Source organism: Gavia stellata, chromosome 16 (genome assembly GCF_030936135.1).
Source record: "Gavia stellata isolate bGavSte3 chromosome 16, bGavSte3.hap2, whole genome shotgun sequence".
NCBI lineage: Eukaryota > Metazoa > Chordata > Aves > Gaviiformes > Gaviidae > Gavia > Gavia stellata.
In genome coordinates, this window is record NC_082609.1 from 663,216 (window position 1) to 690,829 (window position 27,614).

Sequence of the window (27,614 nt, forward strand, 5' to 3'; positions counted from 1 at the left end):
GAACCTTATACTGCAACTAGAGAAGTACATCAACAGTGAGTGAAAATTCACTCAAATGTGTCATTGCTGATGTTTTCTGTGAAGCAGAATTTGAAGAAACAGAGTGAACTGGACAATATTGTAATAATACCCTGTTAAATTGCTTCTTCCATCTCCTCTCACAAAAAGCAGTAGAACACGGAAATGGTGTGGCTTTCAAATATATTGAAATAAATGATTTATGAATCTAGCCACAAATAACTCCTACAGTAAGTGATTCCATATGAAATAAAATGGTACCCCTTTTCAATTAGCAAATGAGGCAATTTTTTCTTTCATAACATTTAATGAAAGTTTGTGTCTTTTCCCTAACCCCATAATATTGCTAAATAAAACCTGTAATATCTTTTCAATTATAAGCTAACAAATCAATCACATTGTAAAAAACCCCAAACAAGGTAATACAGGTGACACAAAAAGAGGACAAGAAAATACTAATATTCCCCCTCCCCCTTTTTTATCCTTCTTAAATAGAAAAAAAATCACCACCCTGGTGAGCTTGGTAATTATGTAAAACGTTACTGGGCCTTTGGCTAGCTTAATATCACAGCTCTATATCCGAAATGTTTTTATAACAAACTTTGCTCACTTTAAATCTTGTGGTTTGAAAAGAAAGTAAAGCTTTTTTGGCTCATCAACTTCCTTAAATAAACGTTTAAAAGATGTAGCTTGAACTATATTCCTAAAATTATACATTTCCGACATCAAGTTTCATCTTCTCCAAGAACGGGATTCATCCTCATCTTCATCGTCATCATCATCATCTTCGTGCAAAAATAAATCTGAGGTTTCAGTCTCCTAGATGAAGAAAAAAAATGTACTTTTAAACAAAGAAGTTCCATGCTGTATCCTACGAAGCATGTCAAGCAATACGGCATCAGCTGTACTTTATATCAAGTTCATGTTTACTGTATGTCTCACTGAAACGTACACAATTACATTCAGCAAGTTTTACAGAAAGAACAGTAGCCTCTCACATCAAGAAAGGAAAGGAAAGCCAAACTTGAAAGGAAGCAGGAATAAAAAAACCAGCCACCATCACTGAATTCTGTTAAATGCCTAAACAGAAAAACCTTTAAAAGCTTAATGTGTTCATAATTACAGAAAACAATATATGTAACTTATCCTACAGTGGAGCATTAATACTGTGACGTAAAAAGATTAGCAGCCTGCATATAGAGAATGTGAGGTTTATTTTCATAGTTGACAAATCAACATCCCATCCAGAAAGTGTATTTTTTTTTTTCCTTTTCCCTTTTTTAAGAAGTAGAAAACATACCTGACTATTCAAAACCAGTTAAGCTTCTGGTTTGCAAAAACATCTTTTAGGAAGTTTCTTCAGTAAACAGAAAACTGTATCGTAAAAGAGCTCTTAGCTAGTTGTTAACATATTTTCATACCTCTTCCTTAGACTCCTCTTCCTCGATTTCTGTGGACACAGAAGGTACCTTAGGTTTGTACCATGATATCTGTAGCCGTCGGTCTTTGAACCGGGATCCTTGGTTAGCAGCCTAGATTGTATTTTAAATGAACATATTTTCAAAAAGGGGATCAAGTAAAGAATTTCTAAGATTGCCAACAATAAGCAAACATCATGCAGATGCACATTTGAAGATCTCAAACACGTAAGCCACAATCACCCACTTCAGTCTTCCGAGCAACTTCACTCAAACCTGAATCTGCTAACTAATGCTCATCTACCCGCAAACTGAAAAGATTAATAGAGCTCTGAATTGATCGTGACATTGAACATTTATCAGCAAAAGACCTATGTTACTATTAAGGTAAACAGGAGGTACTTCCCCCTTTAGTGACAAATACCCACGCTATCTAGCTCAAACTAGTGGGATCAAAGCTAAATTTTAAAAAAACAAAGGCAGACAGAAGAAGTTAAAAATTCTACTTTTAGAACTGTGAAAAAATATATATATATATCTCCATGATTCTACTTACATTCTCAGCTTCTGAGCGAGATTTAAAAGTTAGAACAACACTTAATGGGGAATCCTCTTCTTGAAGGTCTTCAATATCTCCAAATTTCTATGAAAGAAAAACCGATTAGGAACAGCAGTAATACTCTCCTCCAAAAACATGATCATCATGTGCTACAGCTGCAGTGTAGCTAAGCGCCACTGAAACCTTATTTTTTGGACAGAAAAGTGAGAGCAAGAGAAATCTCAGCAGCGTCACCCAGCAATATTGCAGCATTTGTACCTGTATTTTTGGGCAAAGGCTCAGACTTATTATTATTCTAATAAGTAGAGCTTAATTTCGCAGGAGGAAAGGAAGTAAGTGTATTAATTTATAGCTCAGAAGTGAATTCTTTGAATTCACTATTTCCCTTATTCTCTTCTGCCTGTCATTGCTATACTTCTTTAGTCCTGTTAAACAAGTCCTTTAGAACTCATGAATTTGCAAAAGAGATTTCAGTAATAGGAATCAAACCTTTGCTATAGAGCTCCTGAATACGTTCTATAAGCATACTACTGGGAGGAGGAAAAAATATAATCTAGTATGGCTAGATTAACAAGAAGTTTGCATTTCTAGAGTTTATATACTGCATAATGGTGAAAATTGGAATGACCACAGCAATGATAGTTAAATAGTAAAAAAAAAAACAAACCAAAAAAAACCAAAAACCAAACCCAAACAAATAAAAAGTATTTATGCACAGACTACAAGCAGCACAAAAGAAAACGGTAGTCAACTTCAGATTTAATATGAATAGCAGAAGAAAAGTAGTTTAAAAGCCAGTAAGATAATACCTTGAGTAACTGCACTAGTTGTTTGTAAAAACTTTTACTAGTTTTAGCAGCTAAGGACAGCTAAAACTTTCAAAGTCTCTCAGAAACAGAACTAAAGCAAAGATCCTTTTAAAAAAGGCACTCTGGTCCCCTCTTAGGACTTTTCCCAGGGTTCATGGCACTCTTATCATGCCATAAAGCAGGTTGGTATTTTGATCAAGCCACAACATTTTTTCACTGAATTTACCTGATCAAAACAGTAGTAGTGGCCTCTAACCTTCTGATAAGCAATAAATCCAAAGCAGAGAGTAACAGCTCCCCAAAGAGCAAAGCTTACCCCACTGTATGAAGAACTGTAAAGTTCTCTGTTCCCACTCAAACCAGAAACGAACAAGCTTCCAGATTTCTCGAGAGAACTGGTACTCTACTGCTTTTCTGTATCCAGCTCTAAAGGGTAGGATTCTACAAAATTATTTTTCCATATCAGTCACTTGCTTTGCAAAGAGCATCCAGAGATACCAAACTGACTTGATCAAGCTTAGATTTCAGGCTGGCTCTATTTATGAAGTATTACATCATCTCTCTGAGTTTACTAGCTTTGCACATGAAAACATTTCATTCTGGAAGGAGTAACTGAGGGAAATGTAAAATCAGTTTTTCCTGTATTATGTTAACTGAGTTATGATCCTAACACATCTGTTAACTTAGCTTGTGAACTAGCAAGCTACTTGTGCTACCATGAGTTTGTAAGCAAATTTAACCGCTTTGAAACTGATGTCCTGTTTAGCAAAACAGTGCTTTGCTTCTTGAGCTAGAGAGAAACAAGATAAATGGTATGAATTGATAATCCGAAAAATAATTTGTAAACAGAGAGAGACTGATAGGTATTTTTCAGCTTTCCAACATCTGTTTTAAACTACTTTAATGCAGAATTAATAAAAGTAAGCTATTTAGCTTTGCCCAGTGAAAGAATGCATTGGGCAGCTATTGTAAAGCAGCTATAAAAGACATTTACACCCTTGATAACTCTTGAAACTGTTTGCTTATCCATAGCCTGTTCCATGAATTCAGGATGAAGTCTTTGATTTGCTTGCACTAACAGAAACAAGAAGACTTGCATCTTCAAGAATTTGGAAAAGAAGCAGTTATTTACAAAGTTCTCAGCATGACTCTCTCTGCGAGTAAGCACACATCCAGGGTATTGGTTACCTACTTAATCTCAGATTTATAGTTCGGCCACAATTCTCCTCTTCGGGCTTTTCTTTTTTTAATGTGACCTCATACTTACAGAGAAGTGCTGTAACAATTCATCTTTTTCCTCTTCAATGAAGCCTCCAACTGTTAGTGCTTTGGGCCGATGATCCACCACCATATGATTCAACATGCCCCTTCCTCTCCCACCACGACCCCTTCCTCGTCCTCTTCCTTGGGCTGGCACTGTCTTTCCTCGACCGACAGGCAAGATGCCTAAACGGGCAGCCTGTTTAAAGAAGGCAAATAACATACAAAGCCATCCTCAGTTTGAAAGGATTTAAAACATGTCTATATCATGAAACACATTAAATGCATCAATCCAAACTCACCTCTACTTGTAACTGATTTAGCTTTTTTCGCAGTTCTGTTGTGTCTTCTCCAGAAGAGAGTCTCTTATGGAAGTCCAGTTCTGCATCTAAAAGTTCCTTTTGTGCCTTAGAGAAAAAGGTGCAGAAAGAGAAAATGGAAGGAAAAAGCAGAACTGTAATGCGTGCTTTTAATGTTTTATTCCACCTCTTCAGCAACACATTTATGTAAATGATATAGACAGATCAGTACCCAATATCTGTACTTTCTTCTAAATTCAGTTTCTTTTAATTGCCTCCATGCCCCTCCCCCAACTCATTTTTTCGAAGGACCCAGACCCAGAGTTCTCTGCTTCAGAATTGGAACAAGCTTGAGTGAGCTACATGCAAAACTAGGTCATCCGAGTTCCTTAAAACCATAGCTTGCTTGTCCATGGTTATCACTCTCGAATTCAAAATACTGCTTGGAAGTGTTTTGATCTAATGTCACTGCATTTTTAGGACATAACATTAGAAATAGTTACAAAAGACAGGCAGGCCAGTGTCTTGCGCAATAAATACCTCTGTCTTGGACTTCAATTTTGATGGTGTAGAGGTTGTAGATGAAGTTTTTAATTCATCCTTCAACTGAGATATTTTTCCTGCTAGTTCTTTTAAGGTCTTCATTATTTCTGCTCTCTCTTCTGGTTTCATGGCCTTGTTTTTCTCCAGCTTGGATATCAACATCTATGTATTAATAAAAGAGCAGGAATATAAAGTTCCAGGAAAAACAACACTGAACAGGCAGGTATCTACAAAATCAGAATGTATTTACTAGTAGACATTCCAGACTTACCTTCTGGCATTCTATTTGTTTTTCTAACATCTCCTGCTTCTTTTTCCTCATGTCTTGTTGGAGTTTCATTGCCTCCTATATGAGAAGAAAATTCTTTCAATCAGTAAAAAGCAGTCTAGCATTACTATGTACTCATATTTTCCTCTTCAAGCTGTAGAAGTGAAGGCCATAATGAAAACTACTAGTCTGCAAAACACACAAGCATTAAGTGTATCCGATCCAGAAAAAACCCAAGAAAAAGTTGCTAACTTCCTGCTGTGAAGTACTCTACTAAATTTTTGCCCCCTTCAGACATCTCTTAAGAAACATACCCTACATTGTCATTTAAGTGTCTCATACCTGCAGAGATTAAAATCAGACAAATGCCTCAAGAAAACCCAGAAAACCCAACCATGACCAAGTGTGTCAAGTAAGGCACACCAAAAGGAATACTCCCTCGCCCATGATTGACCTCAATGTGCATTTGCAAGATAGCCCGGTAATGATGACAAAAACTACACTAATGTAGAAAGCTATACAGCAATATTTGAGGTTTAAGTTGCCTATCAAACCTTTCTCTGTAAAATACTTCAATCACTATACTGTCAGTCAGCCAATGAATAGTAAAGTACCTGTTTTTTTTTAAGGGCTTCTTGCACATCGTGAGGTTTAGACCCTGCACCAGGCTTCATAGATGTCTTTAAGTTTGAAGAACTGTAAACCATTTTTGAGTGGCTTGTAGAAGTAGGAAATGTCTGAAATGGTAAAAACACACATACAAAAATATGTAGTAGCTTAAAATGAATGTGATATACCATCAATGATTTTTCGAGGAATGTATTCTGTGAAACATGAACACAAACTTCCAGATTTGTTCAATGCGACAAAAAGACCAAGGCAATTAAAACGCATGCATTAAGGCATCGGTCTAACAGCCAACTTGCTTGGAAGCAATCAGCTTCAATGCTTGTTAAGGATATTTTGTTCTTCATCCAAAACTCCCTCTGTATCCTGATATCCACCAGGAAGACCACTGAAGCTGATCTTCTGCATCTGCATTATATTCAGTTTTGCAGTCACAGTCTAACATCACACTTTCTGATCAAATAAGGCAGCAAAAGTCCCCTGCATACTTCCTTTCTTAGAAGGAGGACTTCTCTGTGGCCAAGAACACATACTGCAGTATGATATCAGTGTGAATTACACTGTATCAGCTTGAACTCTATGCAGAAGTATTCTATAAGCTTCTAGCACTACTGTTAAAGTACAGCATAAGCTCAAAAATCACTGGGAAAGCAATTAGATTCGCCAGCAGAAAGTTGACATTACTTATAGACTGTCAAATTTTTTTAGTATGAAGCACTGCCAAGAATAATTTATGCTATTTAAAATACTGCTACTTTGTTTCTGAGGCCATTGTCCCAATTTTATATAAACAGCTAATGAAACTAGGAAGAAGTGATTGACCATGGTTGCATGGAACATTAGTGAAAAGAAACAGAACCAGCTGGGAAGAATTCGCAAGTTCTATTTGCTAGTTCCTACTTAGCTAACAGGCCAAAGCTGTAACTGGAAGTATGAAGATGGTCAGCCTTCATAAACATACCTGAGAATCCTCTACCACAGCCCCAGACTGGCTTAAGTCAGGCTGGTTTCCACCTGCTGCTCCAAGGCGACGTTTCACTGGGACTTTATTAAGGACATAGGCACCAGATGCCAGTGGTTTATTCATCACCTGTGTATCAGTAGATATTAAAAAATGAAAGATTATATAGTCCACTTTTTGAAGCGGCAGTCGTTTAGGAACACTGATAACCTTCACGGCTCAATCACTAGTTTACGATAGCACAATACCTTTGACAGATTGCTATGCATTGTTACAGCTGGAGCTGTGGTCAGGGCTTGCTGCTGAAGATGAAGTTGGTGATGAAGAGACTGTGTGGGTGTCTGCTGCTGTTGTTGCTGCAGCAATGGGGACTGCTGTTCACTTTCTCTGTGCCACAGTACCCTTATAAACCGATTGTTCAGAACTGCCTCTGTGCTGGAAATTGCCTTCCTAGCCTCGTCGTTAGTTAAGTACTGAATTAGAGCAGCTTCAGGATCATTCTGGAAAGCAACCTAAATCAAAAGTTCATTAGAATGCATTATTTCTCAAGGAAGAAAACATCTCAACCAGTAGCAAACCAATCTAAAAATAATCTGCAGCAATGAGTGGGATATCCAATGGTATCATCAGCTCAAAATGCAGGTAAAACATTCTATGTAATTAACACCAAGTACCTTTTGGCAAATACTACATGTACTTGCAGCAAAGCCTATATACAGTAAAGTAAAATAGAATAAAATAAAAAAAGACTCCTCTGCCAAATAGCATCATACACTCAGAGCATTGTGAACTGCCACTAGGGTATGACTGAAGAGACACCAGTGCTGACTCGAAAGCTCTTTATTCTAACCTCCTGAAATAAGGCTGCTCTCCGAGAATGTACAATGCAAAGGTTCACCACATTCTCAAAGAAGCATTATCTAACAGTCTTGAATAAGACTATTTTTCCCTAAAAATTAATCACAGGAATAAAAACTATCTTGGACTTTCTAGTATAGTGATTGAGATAGCATGTTTTACATGCATTATTTCGTTATTGAGGTGCAGAAAGCACCACAGTATCTTTTGGGTTAAGACATAAAATTATCAACTTAAGAAATACAGAGGCTTCCCAGGTATCTGCCTTTTATTTAGACATCTAACTGAGGACTTAAGAGCCAACTGTTTTGTCTAGAAAAATAAATGGAAATTACATGCTATTTTAACCATGTAACTACCTGTGTTTTGCTTATATAGCGCTTTTCCCCTTCTTACACTGCAAAGAACGCCACTGAACTGGAGCCAGTTCTAGGATGCAGAGCGGTAATAAACTGATGCATATAACGACTCTCCTGGAGCATCTTTGTCAAAATCCTGACTATGAAATACTGTAGGACTATCATACAAGACAGAAACTGTTAGAAGATCTCTCTCAAAAATTATGCACAATTTGCTCAAAAACCTGTTGGTTTAGATACTGTTAAACCTGCAAGTCTTTCAAATCTAGTAAGAACTCACGAAGGCAGAAGCCAACATACTTTTACAGCATTAAGATAATAATACACAGTAGACCAAGAAAGCGTTTCTTTGAATTTGATTAGCTACTCTCCCAGTTAGCCTCTATTAAGATTTCTCAAGGAATGTAGTTCAGCTGCAATATTCAAGAAGGCTTCAGGGAAAATAAAACACCCACATACGGGCATAAAACTGAACTTTGTTTTTTACCTGAATGTTTACAATAGTTCCAAATTTGCTGAAATGTTCATTGAGCTGTGTAATATTGTTCAATTCTGGTGGAATTTTTCGAACTTCTAATTTTGTATTAGTATACTGATTCTTTTTCAAAAATCCTGGCTTATTCTGGTTGTTATTTGCTTGCCTAGAGAAAATGAGAACAAGATAGTAATTTAGATAGGCATACATATACTTAAGTAAGGCAGCAAATGTTAATGCACATTTAACTTTTATATTTCTCATAAAAAGTATACACTCTACAGACATTAACAAAAAAGAGCTCCTCCCACCACCAAATATGTAGTATCCATATTATATGGACACAGATTTTCTCACTCAACCAGCTCAAATTACAGGGACTAGTGAATAGTGATATTCACCACGCTGATAGCAATAAAGTGCATTCCAATTAGTCAACTGCAGTTGTTAATTCTTACTTTCCCAGCCATGGTTTCTTTAATGGTGGACATTCCATGCTACTTGGAGATCTTTTCCTGCTGTCTGGTTCAAGGACAACTCTAGTTACATTGCTGCTATTATTTGTAATGGGAATGGGAGGTTCAGTCTGGATGATAATATTGGCAGCTGGAGGAAAGGAAAAAGGCCTGTGTTATTCATTGTACATCAACAGAAAAGCTTTCACTTAAGCAGCAAAATAGGACTGAGTTTAAAAACATAAAAATTAGGAAGACTTTATCAAGTTGGTCAGTTCTGTTTATGAAGTCACTTCAGAGATCACTTGCTAGCCTAACTAAACAATTTGAGGAAAACAAACATTTAGTCAGGCCAGCAGGAATGAGATTTTGACCTTTAAGATTAGTATTAGCTTGAAGAAACAAAGCTAAAACGCCATCTTTCTGCAGGAAAAGAAAGAAAAAAAAAAAAAAAAGAGGAAAAGAAAAAGGGCTAGGTTCCCAGACTTCAGGTTAGAGTTCTGCAATGTGGCACGGGCTGAATAAACAACCAACGTTTCTGGTATTAACCCTTGACAGTGAAAAAGCAACCAGGAACCCATTCCTCCCACTGCTATCTCCCCTCATCATCCCTCAATCCAGTTTTCAGCAACAAACTGTTAATTAAGCACAACTATGGCATGAAATTATACTCTTGGAGACATTCAATTTAAAGTTTGAAGTAACTTCTACAAACACAAAGCTAAAGCACTAGATCACAGTTTGCCAAGTATGTATTTACAACCTTTTTAAGATTATGCTATTGCTGTTAAGTCTCCTGTGTATGCCAAATATTCAACTCCTAAAAAGAAGTCTGAGTTATAAGTGAATTTTCTATGGTTTTTATATAAGCAAGAGCTCTGCCGATTACACTGGTGAGAACAAAGACTGAGCGTTTTTGGGTATAGTTTTAATCTTACTTTGGAGGATGATTTTGGAGTACACCTTACACACACGTGACAAAGACAGTAAAACAAGTGGTCTGAAGCACCACTGCCGAACACTCACCCATGCTTTACAACTGGAACGGGTTCTTAGAGAGAATCTGAGGGCCAGCAATAAAGCCCCAACCCTGCCTTTATGATGTTCATTAAGATGAAAACAGCAACAGCAATTTCTGCAATAATATTTAACCATATTCTTTATAGGATAAGTCACTGGAAGGAAATACTGAAAAAAATACCTTTCTTATCTAATGAATAAGAAACACTGAAGTGTAACAGCAAACACTGAAATTTAACATCTTTTCTTTTATGGATCGGGGCAGGGAAAGCAGAAGGGGAAAAAGAAAGTTATGCTAACAGAACAAAAATTTCTTTAAAGAGCCCTGACTTGTTCTGTCCACTAAAAGATATTTTGTACATGTCACCACTCAGAGACTACATCCACATCCATCCAGTTAAGGATTCAGAATTACTTAAATGCAGACTGGGATTTCCACGGGCTAGAATTAGAATGCTACCTGCATTTTAGAGAGAACATCTGGCTGACAGAGTCAGACCATCAAGCACAAAAACATACCACGATAGTCCCCCTCTTCACTACCATTCACAGCAGCTGAGGCAAGTATTGTAGAGCATCACCTCTGTGCCCCAGGTCCTTAACATACCCTTGGCAAATCAAAAGCAGTCTTCAGGCTGTACTGCTTTAAAGCCATCTTTCTGCATCATTTGTCTTTCTAGAAGCACCCAGCACCTGAGGAGTGCCTTCACAGGCTAAAGAGGAATAAAAACCCAATGAACCAGACAAAAAAACCACCTTGTAACATTCTCAAGCAAGTGGTTATTTTTAATCAAAAAGGCTGCTTTGACTTTAATATGGTCATATTAACATTTTAAAAAAGGTAGAGATGTCTGAAAATTGCTCTGAAATACTAGATCAGTGAGAAAACCTATTGCTTTCAGCCTGAAAAAGGGGAAAATAAGTGTTGACGGTCTTGGACAAAAATAGCAACAGCAATGACTAGAAACCCTTCCTACCTCTTGGATTTGTATCCATCTCCCCAGATGTTAGGCCAATTAGATTTGGACGCTGCGTTTGTGCTCTTGTAAAGAACTGTCGATACTGAGATCTACCAGCACTGGTAATACTAGGAGCTTCAGGGTTATAGCCATCTGGCTCATATGTATCTATAAAAAAAGGAGAGAAATGAAAGAATTTTTCAAATGAGTTTAAGACTCAGGGTTAATTTTCCTTTAAGGAAATGCATGGATGTCCAAGAATCAGAGGTTGCTTTGGATGAAGAGAAGAGAGAAAAGAGGTCGTACAGCCAACGTGTGTAACCATATAAAACCCTCAACTGAACTTTACGCCCAAGTCTATTTGGGCATAGTCTCTTTTTTTTTCATTAATCTGATTGTTACTGTTTGTCAAAAGCGCATAGGCCACAATAATTGAGTATCGCTGATGAGCTGCCTGAAAAAGGAATGAGGTGTCTATATATCAAACTTCAGGCCGTGTGACAGCGTTTCAAGGGGAGCAACGGAAGACTTAGTTTGAGCATTTATTCTGAAGGGCCTAAGATGCAAAGAGATTTTCAGTCTTTGCTGCCCAACAGTCTAGTTTACTTCAGAAAAGGATTTTTAGGGAAGAACGTACTTAAATGATTCCACTCAAAGAAAGCTGAGAAATCAGGTAATTTGACCAATACTTACCTATTAAATTCTCTTAATTTATGTAAGAGTGAGATCAGCTGCCTACCTCCAGTAACATATTAATGATTATTTTAATTAAAAGGGGTAACCATGAGAACACAAGATGGCAGAATTAACTCATATTGTTCCTCCAGCCCAAGGTCCAAATCAAGGATGATGCATTTTTCCAACCGTAAAAAGGAAAAGCTATACAAGAACTAGAATGAATAAAGTCTATGAAAAGCCTCCACAGAAACACAGTACATCCTGGAACAGAAATGAATGCCTATACGAGGGGACTTGACAGACTTGAAGGACTCCAAATGTCAGCTCCTTATTCCACAGCAACAATGAAGACTCTACAATTTAAAACAGATGCCCCAGAATTTCAATACTGGTGTTTTAGTTGAGTTTCAGACTCTGCCAAGAACTTTCATTAACCTTGCATGAGCTGAACCACAAGATCCTCCTCGAGGACTTGGCATACAATTGATTGCAAGAGGGCAACCAGCAGTTGTTGCCGTAACAGTCCATGGCAATAGGACATGAGAATCTCCACAGATGTTCTGAAGAACAGAATTATGTAGTAAAACTGAAGTCAGTGATGCCCTGCGAGCTAAAACAGACAGAATTGCCCGTTAGAAGAAGTTCTGAAGTTGAAAGAATCAGATGGTAACATCTAAATGCGTGACAGCATTTGGAGATAATTGAACAGATTATCTAAGAAGATATTTGAGTGACTGAAGTTCTGAAAAGCATGGAAGTCAAAGGAAATGACATGGATTGTGAACTAGAGCCCTCCTTTGAATAAAATTCAGAATATTTATGTAAAAACCCACAAACAGGAATATTATAAAACACTGAGATTTAATTATCTTATTTCTCATGTAAAACATGGAAATGCCATTACTCCTTTCGTTATCAAAGAAATATAAGCTTTGTTGGATTTAAATTGAACAATCTAGGGCTCTCTGGGTGTTTTGCTATTTCCCCTCATAAAAACCCACTTTTAAAAAATTTGAGCTCTGTTAAGGAAGATGGACATGTCCATTGCAAGCCATCCATTTTTTTTAAGCTAGAAAGCTAAAGCTAAGTCGATTCTGGGAAAAAAGATAGAAAGAAAGTACTGATGTATATGAAGACTGTAGAGACTATTGTGATACACAGCTGGGGGAAAAAAAATAATCTCTTATCTGTAGGACCCAAAACCAGACAGGAATAAAGACCAAGTTAAACAGTAATTACAGGTTTGCAGATCCATCTTTTGCCTACTGATGTTCTACTAAACAGCTTGAAGATGAAGGAATCCCTTTCTTATGCAACAATCTTACCGCTTTGAGCATATGAAACCCAAATGAAGCTCCCCACAAATGATCTTTCCTCAGTGACAGAACACTACTGCTGTTTCACACAGTAACAGCAGATGATGCACTGACCATGAGGAAAGCCATCAGACTTCTTTTTAGATTTGTATGTACTGGAGGAAGACAGAGGTAATAATTTCTAATCACACATCAACAGAGGAATTTTAAAATTTATATCTCAAGCAGATTTTAAAAAAAGGTATTTGCTTACGTTCTGATACTGTATACAGTAGGTTCTGGGGTAAAGGAGGAGGTAGTCTTGCTCCTATGGGTGCAAGACTGGGCACTGCACTTGTCCCAGGCTGGTCACGATTATTTATCAAACTTGACTGTGTTAAAGGTGGTCCTACAATGACACCATAGAATAGATCACTAAGACTTATAACTCCACAGATAAAAAGTGCAAACAATTCAATGCAATTTGTTTATGCCTTGCTTTGAGCAAGGGCAAGATTGTAAATATTTACAGTCCCACTACAGTAAAAGTAAATTGAGAAGCCCTGCTCAGGTAAGCTACTCTGATTCCAACACCTTTTCTCTGTCCCAGAAAGGAAAAAGCTTTAAGAAAAAAAAAAAAAAAAGTAGTGCCTTTTCTTCCCCAGAGACTTATTATTATTATTATTATTAGAGCTTGCATCAGCTAAAGCAGCTCCTCCCTCAGCTCTGCCATGGAGAATCAAGGCCTGCTCAGAGCAAGAGATCGTATCAACAACATTTAGATTACAGTTCTGTAACAAGAACTACAGGGCAAAAGGCATTCACAGAGAAGGAATTTGTCTAGCTATTTGTTTGCAGCATATAAAATACATACATTCCTCCTTACTATATGGCCAAAAAAGGACAATGAGTTACACTACAAAACCTATCAAGACACAGCTACAGAGAGCACTGTTGGCTCACTCCATAGCAATCCAGTTCCACCCACTAAAAGGCTCATGCAAAGTTTAGGGTTAATCCTATATAAAATTATCTCTCATCCCATAGCTGCTGCTATTTCATATAACTATCACAGCATGTATTGTGTTACTAGAATAGAGAATACTGAAACAGAGTAACCACATATCTAATATTCTATTTAGATATTATTTAATATTCTATTCTACATTATAACATGCAGTAAGATAACAAAAAATGCTGAAGAGTCTCAGAGACCACTGTTGAGCTAAAATAGATCTTAGATGAATCAATTACCTGCTACTAAAAAGCAATACCTAATACAGCACAAACACAGAAATTTATTAGAACTTTTAGGAGATTAAATCTCAACATTATTGCATTAGGGAAAAAAAAGCTAGTAATCCAATTGTCAGTGATCAGTCCAAACAACATCAAGGTTACGAGATAATCTGAATGATACCCGCCTCTGCTTCCCCACCCAATTTATCTAATTCTATTTGGAGTGCTATTTTACAAGGTGATTTTATAGAATTATTTTGGCAATATTTTGAATAGCACATGGCTAGCAAAGAAACCTGAACTCACTACTTCAAATACACTTAGATCTTCCAGAAAGAGCCATAATTTTAACTTGATGACAAAGAAACACAGAACAATGTTTTGACTTACTTGGTACGGGAAGCACAACAGGAGGTGGTGCCTGTGGATGAGCTTGTGGAACTGGCAACCTCATATTACGAGCTGGACCTGGCAAAGGGGGCAGAAGCATACCAGGAGGAGGAGGAATTCCCGGAGGTGGTGGAGGAAAAGGAATCATACTTGGCAAGGAAACTTCATCTACTACTAAAGGATCATTTCCATGATCAAACTGGCAAAGATCACCAAGTACACAAAATCCTCGCTCTGCAAAACAGGACATTTAATAACCTTTTTAGAAAAAAAAAATTAGTTGTCAGCAATTTGTAGCATCTCAGTTTTTGCTGGAATTTCTTATTAAAGAAAACATGCAATCACTGATCCAACATTACATTATCAGATGAGGTTTCAAAATAATTCAAAGTCGAATAACCTTCCATAAGAGCATACAAACATACATGCATCCGTCATAAAAGCTGTGGGAAAAGTCAGAAGTACCACTTGTTTTATATTAAACACATATACTGCAATGTTTATCAGAACTGCCAGTGGTTGAAATATTTGCCAAGCATATACAGAATTGTGAACAAACTCCACATGTTCTTATCCAGCAACTGTCAGATTATAAGTAAACTGCTTCCAGTAAGACTAGTTATTTCCCCAGTAAAATACAGGTCATATATGCATCTTTTACATACAAGGTATACTCCACACATTATTGCATTTTGACTTGTTGCCTACATTTAGCGAAAACCTAAAAAAAAAGGTCACAGAATAATTGAAACAAGGTATGAAACAGAAAACTATGAAACAGTTTACCATCATAATCTCGACATCTTCTTTTAGGAGGAGGGTTTCTGCCAAATGAACTGGGATTGCTATGATTGTTATAGTAATTTGACCAGCTCTCTGTTGTGTTTTCAAGATGGTGCGCAGGTGCAATTACAGTAACAGCACTGGGAATAGATTGTGCAGAGGAATACTGTTCAGCAGATTTACTGGGAGACACAGAAACTGGATTATATGAGCCTTCAACATCGTTTCTTTCACTCTTGAATTTTGATCTCTCTCGGTGCTCTGTTTAAAAAAAATAATTAGGTATTAAAGGCTTCATGCTTTGTTCTGTATATCAGAACCTTGAGAAAAAGATAATAGACAACAGTATAAACATTTCCTTAAATATTCAGTATTCTGCACGTTAAACTGTTCTTGAAGGAGCTTAGTCTTACCAGTGGAAAAAGAACTAAATACAATGCAAACAGGGTTTTACCTTAAGAAATCTGAATGTTTTCTTTTCAAAATGCACATTTATTCCTCTACTCTTTATCCCTTTCTGGATTACAGCTTTCTCTTTTAAAGTAGAATGAAGGGGTAAAAAGCCTGAAAGAACAAACCTACGCCCTGCCCTTAACTAATGTGGTCTCAATATGCGTTGAAATCTGTTGTAATCTGTGCCTCTTATTTTTCCAACAGACCTGAATTAGCCCTAGAAGAACAACAGATCACATGGTAACCACCTTAAATGACAAATAAACCTTCTCTAAAAAATACACAGTAACAAAATGAAAAAGAGGGTAACACTATTTTGCAAAAAGATAGATCTTTGGAAAAAAAAAAATCAACAGCTTTGTCAACACACACAGCACAAAAATATCAGCTACTGATATCCACTGGTATACACCTGTGGATAAATTAAGAGGTTAGCAAAGAAGAAAACAATTCCCTTAATTGTTCTATTCTGAAGAACAGCATCTTAATCAATAATTCCAGGAACGCAAAGCTCTCAAAATTTGCTCAAACTACTCAAGGACATCTACAGCCTGGTAGACTGTACAGTATGTAGGAGTTGCCACACATCACTGACATTAGATGTTCTCCTAAAGCAGCATCTTGGGTACTCACCAACACTTCTGTTTGCATCACGGTCTTTGCTTCTACCCCTGCTGCGGCTACGACTTCGACTTAACCCTCTGCTTTTACTACGACTTTTACTCCTGCCACGTCGCCAGCCAGACTTCTCTCTGTACAAGTCACTCCTGTCGTAGTATCTGTCATAGTCCCTCCATTTTCCATCATCTCTCTTTTTCTCTCTGGTTCTAGAAAAGACATATGTAGACCATGTTTATGAAAAGAGAAACCAAATTAAAAAACAAGCTTGCAGCAAGTTAAGATACTGTTCATTCTCCCCATCCAATTTGGACAGTGAAACATTTGAGGCAGAATTTCCCAAATTACGTAGAAAAGTACAGAAACTCAAAGTTGAATCACTAATTTGCAGAAAGCAGCAAGGGGAGGACTAAGAAGAATTGGAAGGGTGAAAGTTAGATGACCAAAACAGAATGCGTTTTAAAAGTGATGCTGATACTCTGTGAACACCCCCCCTCCAAACCCCTAAAGATCCCCCCAAAATTCTTTTCATTTATATGACAAGGGAAAGAATGGAATTGATGACATTCCTAGGTATTAACATTTGAAAAATACTGTCATTTTTTTGGAAGAGACCAACTTCTAGTGAAGGGTTCTCATGCATGTGATCAGCATACAGATAATACATTGCAGATAGAGAAAAGTAGGGAGGAAATCACCATTTTTATGAAAAATCACTACTTACAAGGTAAAAATCCACAAAGATTGCCAGCAAATACAGAAGGATATACTAATATTTTGGTTCAAAACTAACCTTTGTTCACTGGAATCTGCACGGCTTCTCTGCGGACTGGAATACTTCTTTTTCCTGCCATCCCGCTCTTCTTCAACTGGCTCTTGAAAATTCTGTTTAAGAGACAACTACCAAGCAAGGCTGAGTGTTATTTTTTTTTTTTTAATGAAGAAAATAAGACCAAGATTTAGCTCAAGTTACCGTTAGCATCCCGTATAAAAACAATATTAAAGTATAACTTGCACAGAATACTTAAGCGCTACAAGTAATCAAGCGCTAGAGGTTATTGGGCTTTTTGTTTCAAATCTTTCAGGTTTTTCTGCAGAAGAGATGCCCCAAAATAAAACTACTTTGATATTTTGTTTTCATGGATTCATGAAAGACAAGTTCTCCATCCAGGCTCTATCTCGTTAGTTAGAGTAAGCAATTCTACAAATGAGGTATTTTCTGAATCTCATAACTGGAACACAACTAAGGAAAGTTACTTCTCCAAGTAGATACGTCACTAGTTTACACTTTGAAATAAACGCTTTAAAGCAAAAAACCATTCACATGGTTTAACTAGTCACATTTCTTGGTGGCCTACACAAAAGCAATTTTAGAAGTATGTCAGCTATACCACTACTGTAAATCACTTTGAACCCATTTTGTACTTTTGCTGCCATTTTACACCGCTTAGAAGTTACTGTAGATTTCGGTGGCAAAAGTTTGTATGCAATAATCTTTAAAAGATTTTTTCCAATTAAAACAAACCAAAAAAGGAAGGCTTCCTGCATCCTTGTTTAGGATTATCTGGGGAGAATTGGTAGAAATATTCAAGACTTGGCTTGACAGGGCTCTGGATAGCCTAACCTAAGGCCCTGCTTTCAACACAAGTTGTATCACACGATATCTGGGGCCCCTTCCAACCTAGACTTAGCTACGATTCGACACTTCTCTTATTTTGTGTCCTCCATTTGCATGAATCATGTAATACACCAAACTTTATGACAAATCATCAAGGCCTTACTGATGCTGAAATAACTAATAAATGTCCTGATCCTGTAAAGTTGTCCCATAAAGCTGTCCTAGATATCTTCTTTTGCCTTATCCCTGCCCCCTCCTCCTCAAAGCCCCAAAACCTCCCCCTGTCCCCCCAGCAGAGCACTGGTTAAGTCAACTGAAGGTAGTTCTAAAACACTTTTTCTAAGTTACGACAGTATTTTGAGAACTGATCAGAAAACTATTAAAGTCTTCTATAATTGCAAATTACGAACTTCCATCACCAAAGCTACTTCCATAAATTGTCATAATTCTGGGTTTCATCCTCGGATAAAAAAAGGACATCAGAGAAGAGAGAAAAAACCTAAAGAGCAACGTTAATTTAAATCAACTGATGAATCATGTTCTGTCTAATAAGGACCTCCATTCTGCAATATAATATAATACAGCTCTGTTTTGGTTGACTGACAGATTTCAATCTGCAATTATTTGTCACCTTCATGACCATCAGTCAGTTTTAACTCTGAAGACAGAACAAGTAACTCCAGCAAGGTCTTTCCTTCATGTTATTTTAGGCTCACAGACAAAAGCACAAATCTGAATACCCATTTAGAGTACTTGTCAGAAAAAACAAATGTTCCCGTTGGTCCATTTATAAAGAGAGCAACAGTTTTTGCTCTTAACACTGCATGACATAAGCATCCCTGGAGTGAGGGGAAAGGACTAGAATTTCAGATATACTCTCTGACTTTATTTGCATATTTCCTATAGTAATTAAAACACATATTCAGCCTAAAATATCTTTGCAAACTGTCATCAGAGTATACGGAAAGAAAGAACATTTACTTCCATAGCAATTTTTTCCCCAACTCTCTCTCAAAGCTGGTACTTCAGGATGCTACAAACACAGAGAAGAGGCCTCTTCCCTTGGAAAATCACCAACTTAGAAGAAAAAAACCATCCATCTTAAACAAGTGATAGCAGAGGATTATACAATATACAAAGAGATTTAGACAACTATGGAAATATTACTTCGCTTTTCTCAAAAACTCGATTGTTTTCAACTTTTTCAATAAAACTTAAAAACAAGATAAAAGAAAGAACTGTTGGCAAATGAACGTGACCTCACTTTTGAAAGTAATTAACCCTCAATATAGAGGCCACCACATTTCACTGATTTTAAGTATTACACAAAACATTTAAACCAATTTCCATTTGTCACAGAATATACAAAATTGGAAAAGGAAATGTTTTTAAATGTTTTTGCTTCTTCTTCCTCTCTTAAACCCTTCCAAATCATTATCAGCTCATATTGCCAGGGATGTCTGAATAGGGTTTCTGAATGCTCTTAATCTAGATCAAAGGCAGACTCTACAAAGGGATTTTAAAATGTTCTTGTCTGAATGGTCATCTTCTATTTTCCTTCAGATGCACAGAGATAGTAAAGATCATTAGTCACAATAAAGTGGGTTTTTCTTTCACGTTTTGCCTCACAAATGTACGGGATGGCTAATTTGAAAATTAGAGGCAGGTAGACAGAAAAAATAGTGTTACCTCCTCCTTGACTTCTTCTTTTTCCTGACCTGCAGGCTTTGCTTCTACTTTCGTGGGTTCAAGAGAAGGAAGATAACTCTTTGTGTACAGACTTTCAAAAAGTTTATCTACAAAACCTGAAGTTTCTGTGGATATAGAACACAAGAAAATATTGATACATATTGATTTAAGGCCACTGTTGGCTTTACCAGAGAAGTCCCTGAAAAAAGTCATCCAGGTGGACTGCTTACAGCAGCAGCATCTTAGATTAATGAACACCAGTTCCGTTCAAGGACCTGGAATTACATGTGCGGAACTTGAGGTTGTATATTTAGACAAAGAAATTAATCAGGTGGATCAAAGACAGAAACAGAGACTTTTCCTTCAACCACATTTACAGTTTTGAAATGTTCTAAGGGGCAAGCAAGTATGATCAAAACTTATTATCAAGGAACAAGTCCACAGTTATTCCATTAGCTACAGTTAGCAGCCTCTTTATGGCAATTTTTATGCGAGTAAATAATTCACAGAACACTAATCATCAATTTAACATCAGATCACAAAAAAATGCACAATAGCTTCCCCAGTGAGTGTCAAAATTTCAAGTGTTTAAAACCTTGAATTTGAACCAAATTGCTATGAGAAGCTTACCAGAAGCCTGAAAGATTAATATGGACCAGGTTTTCAAAAGTTATCAAACACCTGTCAGAGAAACTTCTGGCAGCATCACCGATACTTTAAAATGAAATTGCTAGCTTTTATTCAGAGGATTTCCTCCCACCCACCATGAACAAGACAAAGCTACACAACTTCATCTTAATATTTTTTCATTTTTTTAATGTAATCACAAGATTTTTATTCCTTCACACTCTGCAAGGGATATTCAATTAATGGATAACAAGAAGTATTTTGAAGGCAACAATGGTACATCATCCTTCCTCCTCCCTCCTCCCCCCACAATGAAATGAAAACCACTGAACAGATAAAGTAGTGGAGAGCACAGTACCTTTTTGCAGAAAGACATCCAGCTGATCAGCACAGAAAGCCTTCAGCTCTTTCTCTGGTTTGTCTTTCTTGACTAATGCCACAACATAGTTGGCTAAGGCTGAGGGGTCTGCATCACATCTAGTGAGAGAAAGAACCACTCTTGATTCTGCTGAAGTAGAAACCCCCGTGTTGGACAATCACTGTTACAGAAGAGCCACCGAAGAAAACCCGGCAGCACAGGTCGAATGCTTTCCTGACATCTAGCACCAACACAGCCGCACTGGGATGACTGAGCCATCAAAAGCTTTTGGTTTTTTTTCCAATTACAGCACAATATTTTAGTTGCCTTGTGACCACCCACCCACCCTACCATACCTGACAATGTTCCCATTCTTTTGCTCCTTCCTGAGCTTTCCTGAGCTTTGCTTAGGAAAAACTACCTTTCTTCTTTTTTACAGAAAGATGCAATTCTAGGGCAACTGAGTAGATGCCATTGTTTCTTAACTTTCTCTAAGCACAGCAACTACCACTCTACAAGAATAGCAGAGCAAGTACCAGGAAAGTCACTGCACAATTACTGTAAAGTATTACAGTGGTTTTAAGGTATAAAAATATTATTACCGTGAGAAGTACTTCAGAAAGATATATCACAAAAGCACATTTTAAATATGCACACAGATATGTTCTGTACAGGTTAAATTACTGTGCCTAAGATACTGGGGTTTTCCTTCCCCAAGGACTAATTCCATGCCTACAAATTTTACAATAATCCTTTAACACTGGTAAAATATCTAAAGGGGTGCAATTATTAATACAGATTCACTATCCACACTGCCTAAGCCTTCACAAAGACCAAAAGATAGCCAACTTCTTGCAGCAATACTCTGCCACTAATCTTTAAATTGGATACTGCTTTAGATTCCATTATTCAACTACCAGAAAAACGCTCAAAGTATGAGCTACATTAACAGTGTTAAATGTTTAAGCAACAGCTCCTCATTTTGCCTCTCTCAAAACGGTGCAGATGCAAGCTATGAGATGGTAGGTAGGAACCTACAACAGTTTGACAATTTAAAGGTGTTTGGTTTTTTGTTTTTTTTTTTTTTTTTTTTTTTTTTAGATTAACATTTAGAGAGGGGATTGTGTATTTTCTAAGAACATTAACTATGGAAATGGAAGAAAGTAGTATAAAGTATACAGACCTCAAAATAATCTCAAGTAAAAAAAGAAACCCAGAAAACAAAAAAACAGAGCGCAAAAAGCCATGCAGATGACAACTGGTTAGAGAAAATAAAAATCCTCAATAAGCAGCCAGTCAAGCAGCTCTACTCCAAATTAGTTTGCTTGCTGTTTCCAACATATGATGAAAGCCATGTTAAATGTAGCAATTAACAACAAAGAAACCACAAATTTACAGATTTTACAATTCTTACACACACACAAAAAGAAATAAACTGTATGTAATGTATTTGGTGCTAGTTCCCACATGCAACTGACTATAAACCTTCAATTTAAAATACAGGAGATGATCCATCACTTTATAACCATTCCTTTCTCCATATATTAGTTTCTCAGCTCAGGAATGCCCGACAGCGAGACAGAAGGTGGATTGGAATTGGGCAGTGAAGGTGCAGGAGCAAGAGTTACGCTCCAGTCTAGACAGACTGTCAGAAGGATTTGACCGAGTATCGGAGAGACCCGTTATTGTAAAAAAGAAAAAAGGAAAGTCATGAAGAATTTTCAAAGGACTGCTGCTAAATAACTACAACTGAGTAGTTCTAAGGCCTATTTAAAATACAAAAATAGAAAAATATCCGCAGAAACATCAGTTAACTACACATTGTAAATGTACGTCCTGCAACTTCAAACGCGTCTTAGTTTTGCTTTGTGGAAACTATAAGGCTAGCTCATTATTGACCAGTTAGTTTCCTTTAGAAGACCCTTGCTACAGACGAAACTTCACAGAGCGCCTCGCTATACCTACGTCACAAGTATTCAGCCAGCGTGCAAGGTGCTTTTCAGAAACACAGTAGTTTTCATTGCCAACACAAACCCCCTCAAAACAATCCTCTCCCACCACTCATAAAAAGCAAAACAGCCCCCCCAGACCCCTCCGCCACGGGCTTAACCAAGATTCCTACACATCTCCAGCAGACACGCTTGACTGGGTACTCGGCTCTTCCAATGACTCTTGTTAAGTGGCTTACCGTTTCGTTTTGAGGGCTGTGCTACAAACTGACGTTACGCAGTCGGAGATTAAACTTTCACACCGCAGCCCGTCACCGCTGCGGAGCAGCCCGCAGTCGCGGGCCCCGCGGCCGCCCGCGCCCCGGGGAGGTGGGCAGGCGGGCTCTGCCAGGGGATTCCACGGAGGCCAAGGCCGATACGAGGATTTTGGGACAGAAAGCCAGGCTCGGCACACCGGCCCTCAGTAAACCCCAACCCTCGGCCCAAGCCCTTTAAACTGGAGTCTCCCGTAAACTCAGCGTGCGCTCAGAAGCGCTGGCCACCGGGGAAGCCACGCGCGCGGCTCTGGGCCGGGCCCTGTCACCTACCGGGGCCTCAGGACACGGGGCTGTCCCGGCCACAGCGACGGGGCGAGGGAGGGCAGGCGGGGGCAGGGCCCGGCAGCCGGCGCCACACCGCCTCGCCCGGGTCCCGCGTTCCGGCCCCGCACGCAGCGCCGTTCCGCGGGGGCCAGGGGCCCGTGGAAAGCGCTGCCCGCCCCGGCCTCCGCGCTCACCCCGCACTCCCTGCCCGCGGATGCCCACCCCCAGCGGGGAGCCGCCTCCCCTCGCGGCGGGGCCCGGCCCGGCCCTGCCCCTGCCCCGCCGCCACACCGCCGGCCGGGACGGCCCTGCTCCCGCCCGCACTCACATCGGCTCCAGCAACTTGGCCAGCCAAGACTTGAGAGCGTCCACGTTCTCTATGATCATGGTGGCCCCGCTGCTCCGCCCAGCTCTGCTCTACACCGACGCCGCCATCGCCCGGCCCGGCCCGCTCCCCGCAGCAGTTGTTCGCCCCGGCCCCTTCCCCCTGCCGAGGCCTACTACAGGAACTAGCCGCCAGCCTGCAACGTAACCTGCTGGGCATAGCCGGGGCGGGACCAGGCCGCCGCTCACCAATCAGACGGCGGCGCTCGTACGCTGCGAGCCAATAGCAGCCGCGAAGAGCCCGTCCCGAAGGTCAGGGGAGAACCAACAGGCTAGGTCGAGCGAGCACATGAACCCCGGTACGACGTCCTTGGGGGTGCTCTTAAAGCGGCAGCGCGCCTCGTCGCCCGGGCAGGCGCCGAGGTGGCGCCCCCAGCGGCGCGGCGGGAGCTGCGCGGGGAGCGCGGCCCGGCCGGGGCGGGGGATTCACTTTATTTTTCCCGTTTCCGCGGGGGGAGGCCCGCCCGGCCGCGCCCGTGTGCCGCTCTGCCGACTCGGGCCTTCGGGGTGGCAAACCCGGCCGCGGCGGCGCGCCCCAGCCTCCCGGTCCCGGGTCAGTGCCGAGGCCTTTGCTGCGGCTCGGGCAGGCGGCGGCCCCCCTCCGCGTGCGCGGAGGCCCAGTGCCACGCGGCTCGCCGGGCTCTGCCGGCGCGGGCGCAGCCCGGGCAGGCCCGCTGCCGGACCGGCGAGGCCCCCGGCGCGCCCAGCCCGCTCACGGGCCGCTTGCCCAAGAGCCGTGGCCGCGCTTCCAGGCAGCAGGCCGGCGGCCCCGCCCCTGCTTGGCCCCAGCACTGCCAGGCCACTGCGCTGGCCCGGCTCTGGGAGCGGGGCTTTGCCGGGGACGGGGGGGAGCGGGCCCGCAGGAGGCGGCCAGGCGCAGTAGCTCCCCGCCGGGCCGCGCGCCCTTGGCCCCGGCTGCCGCAGGCGGCGGTGGCGGCCAGACCTTCGCGCTGCAGGAGGCCCGCGCTTCTAGTCCCCTCCCACGCGCCCCGCGGGCACGCCCCGGCCGGGCCGCCGCTTCTCCCCCCCCGCCCCCGCCCCGACTTGGTACGGCCCGGCCCTGCCACCCCGGCCCTGCCCCCTTGGTACGGCCCGGCCGCCAGCGGGAGCTGTGGCCCGGCTCCGTGGGGCGGGGCGCGGCGCTCCGCCTCCCGCCAGGCGCGGCGGCCCGGCAGCATGGCGGTGAGTGCGGCCCGGGCGCCCCTCCCGGCGTCACTACTCCGTGCGGCGCGGCCGTGCGGGAGCTCCGGGCCCGGCCCGGCCCGGCCCGGCCCGCGGGGTGCCGCTCCGGAGTCGCGGTTCGCGGCGGGGTGCGTGCGGCAGCCTCCACCCGCCCTGCGCGGGGTGTCCGCCCGGCCCTCTCCGCCCGGGGGAGCGCGGCCCCTTCGCGTGGGGCCGGCCGCCTCCCGGGGCCGCTGGCCGGGCTCCCCGCGCTCCCCTGGGCGCCAGCGTGGCCGTCCCGTTTCACAGCGCGGTTTCGCGGTGTGTGGAGCCGCGGGAGAGCGGTCCCGGGGGGCAGGCTTCCCCTTGGCGGGGGCCGGCGGAGCCCGGCAGCTTCCCTGGCCGCCCTCGGGCCTTTGGGGGTCGCTCGGCCGCCGTGTCGGTCGGCAGTGGTTCTGGGAAACTTAAACAGCTGATAAACGCTTTGAAAGGCCGAACTACCTTCTGCAGCCGGTTTCATGGTTTTATAGGCGACCATAGTTAGTAAAATGGTGGAGTCACGCTAAGGTGAATGATTCGTACCATAGGGGCATAAGAGACTAGTGATTAAACTTGTTGGCGTGAGTTAGAACCTTTCATTAAGTTATTGTAATAGTTTTGCTTTGCTTTTAAAGGTATTTTGAGGTTTGCCGTAGGACTTCTATTGTTAATCAGATTTCTGTTTGCTTATATGAGCAAAGATAGGCACAGCTTCTGCCCCAAATATCTTTGTAGAGCCTTGGTCTTGGGGGAAAAAACCCAAACCCTCAAACTTCGTGTATGTCGGGCTTTATGACTGCGGAATCTGTAGTGCGTGTATCCTTTAATGCTTGCAATATGTTGTGCGATAAAAGAATAAGGAGAAGGAATATGTAACACTTAATGCTTAACAAATGTTTAACACTTAATGGTGGTGTTTAAACATTGATGGAATTTAAAATAATTTAAAATACTTTTCCTGAAGAGCTTTCTTTCTGAACTACAGTTAGAGTAGACTTGTATGCCCGACTCTTTGCCTGGCATAGGAAGTACTATTCCCACTTAATGTATAGCAAGATGAAGAAACATTACATGGGGTTTATGGGAAGTCTGGAACAAAACCAGAATTCCATGGGTTTTTTGTTTTTTCACTTATGAATTGTACCCATTCCTGTGTCCCCAGTTCAGACACTTTTGAATTTCTTAGTTATTGGTAAGATGATCACTTAGTTGGGCATTTTTTGTGTTAAGTTGGCTACTGTAGAGTCCTTTACCTTGGAAAAAGATTGTTAACCCTTTCCTTATGGATTTTTGACATTGTTTCAGAAGGCCGAATCTCAAGGATACGGATTTACACGGTCCAATCACTGATGATGTTAATGATGCCCTGTTGTGAGATTATGCTGCAGCGTTATGGAGTCCAGAGGCATGCTTGCCAGTAACGAAAGGATTTTAGGGGTGGTCCGTAATATATTACAATTCTGTATTTGTTAACCCATTCAGCCAGACTTTTCTTCCCCTTTCTGTTTAATAGGAACGTAAAGGGACAGCAAAAGTTGATTTCCTGAAGAAAATTGAAAAAGAGATCCAGCAAAAGTGGGATGATGAACGAGTCTTTGAGATTAATGCTTCGGGTAGGCAGAACCAAAAGAGGTACTACATTTTTTTATGGGTTTTATCTTTAACTGCTTGAAATGTCTTTTCAAGGGAACTTTTTTCCTTCAAAACCAAGGGGGGAAGAAAGTGGCCTGTTTTGAATGAGTAGTGTTCTTGGATCATCTGGAGGTACTTACTTATGCATTAAGTTGGCATTTCTATAGCTGACAACATAAAGCAGTGGTGTACGTGTGTTCGCCGAGTTCCAGTAGAATGAAAAAAGCCTTCTCATTCCTTGGTAGTGTCAGTACCCTCTGAGATTTTAAAAATGGATTCTCTTAGGTGACTACTTCTTTCTGACATGGAGGACGCTTCTCAGTGTGATGCCTGAGCCCTTACTAGTGGTGGGGCTATTACTCTCCCAGTTAGAAAGGATCGCTCCTTTATCTGAAGGAAGGTGTGTACTTGCTCTGCTTCACTGAGAAAGCAAGCTGTTAAACAAATCTCTTGGGTCCTGGTGTAGGCCAACCTGTTTTACTTCGTGTAGAAGAGGATGAAGGCTAGGCGTGTGATCATCACTGTTCCTCAGAGGAGGTGCTGTGATTTCTTTTTGTGCAAGAACTATGTTGTAGAGGTTTGTCCCACTACCTTGTTAGTTGTAGAGCTTCAGTTTGCACTTCTGTTGTGATCTGCAGCTCCAGCAAAATTAGTCCCAGGACTGAGTAAAGAGTGAAGGACCCAAATGGGTCAGAAGATTTGAATGCTAAATTAGGAGGTGTAATGAAAACTGTCGTGCAGGGGTGTGTTGCTCACACTGTAGAACTTTTTTTTTTTAACTTAAAAGAAATGCAGTGTGTGCTTTGTGTTCACTACCTTACAGGCTGAAATTTAACGCTGTAATTAATACTTAGTTTCTGACTGAAAATGAAAGTAGTAGGTCAGTTCTACAATGTGGAGCAATATAGTATGAAATTTCGGTGTTTGTTGCGGTAACGTGTGACCACCTTATAAATAGAGAAAAAGCTGCCTTGCTAAACTAATGTTCTTACACTTCTAGTTAAAATGCTACGTATTTATTTAAGGCTTTTGTCTTAAACTTCTATCTATTTTTATAAAATAGCTGATACTCCTAAAAGCCACCCTAGAGGGGAGAGAGGTGATGCTGGCATGAACATGTCTGTGGTCAGTCTTTATATAGTCACAGTGGGATTTCATCCCATGCCAGGAAAAGGCTTTACTTGCAATGTTTTTTCTTGCGTTGAGCTAGTAAAGCTCTGCTGTGATGTAGA

General features: G+C 40.8%; 2 protein-coding genes across 4 annotated transcripts in view; one reads left to right on the forward strand and one right to left on the reverse strand.

The window, feature by feature from the left end:
• Positions 1-23,583, reverse strand: RBM27 (RNA binding motif protein 27). The gene is given in 20 exon segments (XM_059825189.1): positions 1-837; positions 1,440-1,550; positions 4,072-4,263; positions 4,367-4,471; positions 4,904-5,068; positions 5,178-5,252; positions 5,789-5,911; positions 6,763-6,891; positions 7,011-7,274; positions 8,467-8,620; positions 8,913-9,060; positions 10,907-11,159; positions 13,080-13,270; positions 14,491-14,724; positions 15,277-15,534; positions 16,360-16,553; positions 17,138-17,229; positions 19,652-19,776; positions 20,637-20,755; positions 23,495-23,583. Coding segments are annotated over 20 exon segments (3,078 nt in total). The 5' UTR covers positions 23,554-23,583; the 3' UTR covers positions 1-750.
• Positions 23,584-26,268: 2,685 nt separating this feature from the next.
• Positions 26,269-27,614, forward strand: part of LARS1 (leucyl-tRNA synthetase 1) — a 31,562-nt gene continuing 30,216 nt past the window's right edge. For all 3 annotated transcript variants that reach the window (XM_009811285.2, XM_059825662.1, XM_059825661.1), the window contains exon 1: positions 26,269-26,382. The gene's annotated coding sequence lies outside the window, so the exon portion shown is untranslated. The remainder of the gene's footprint in view (positions 26,383-27,614) is intronic.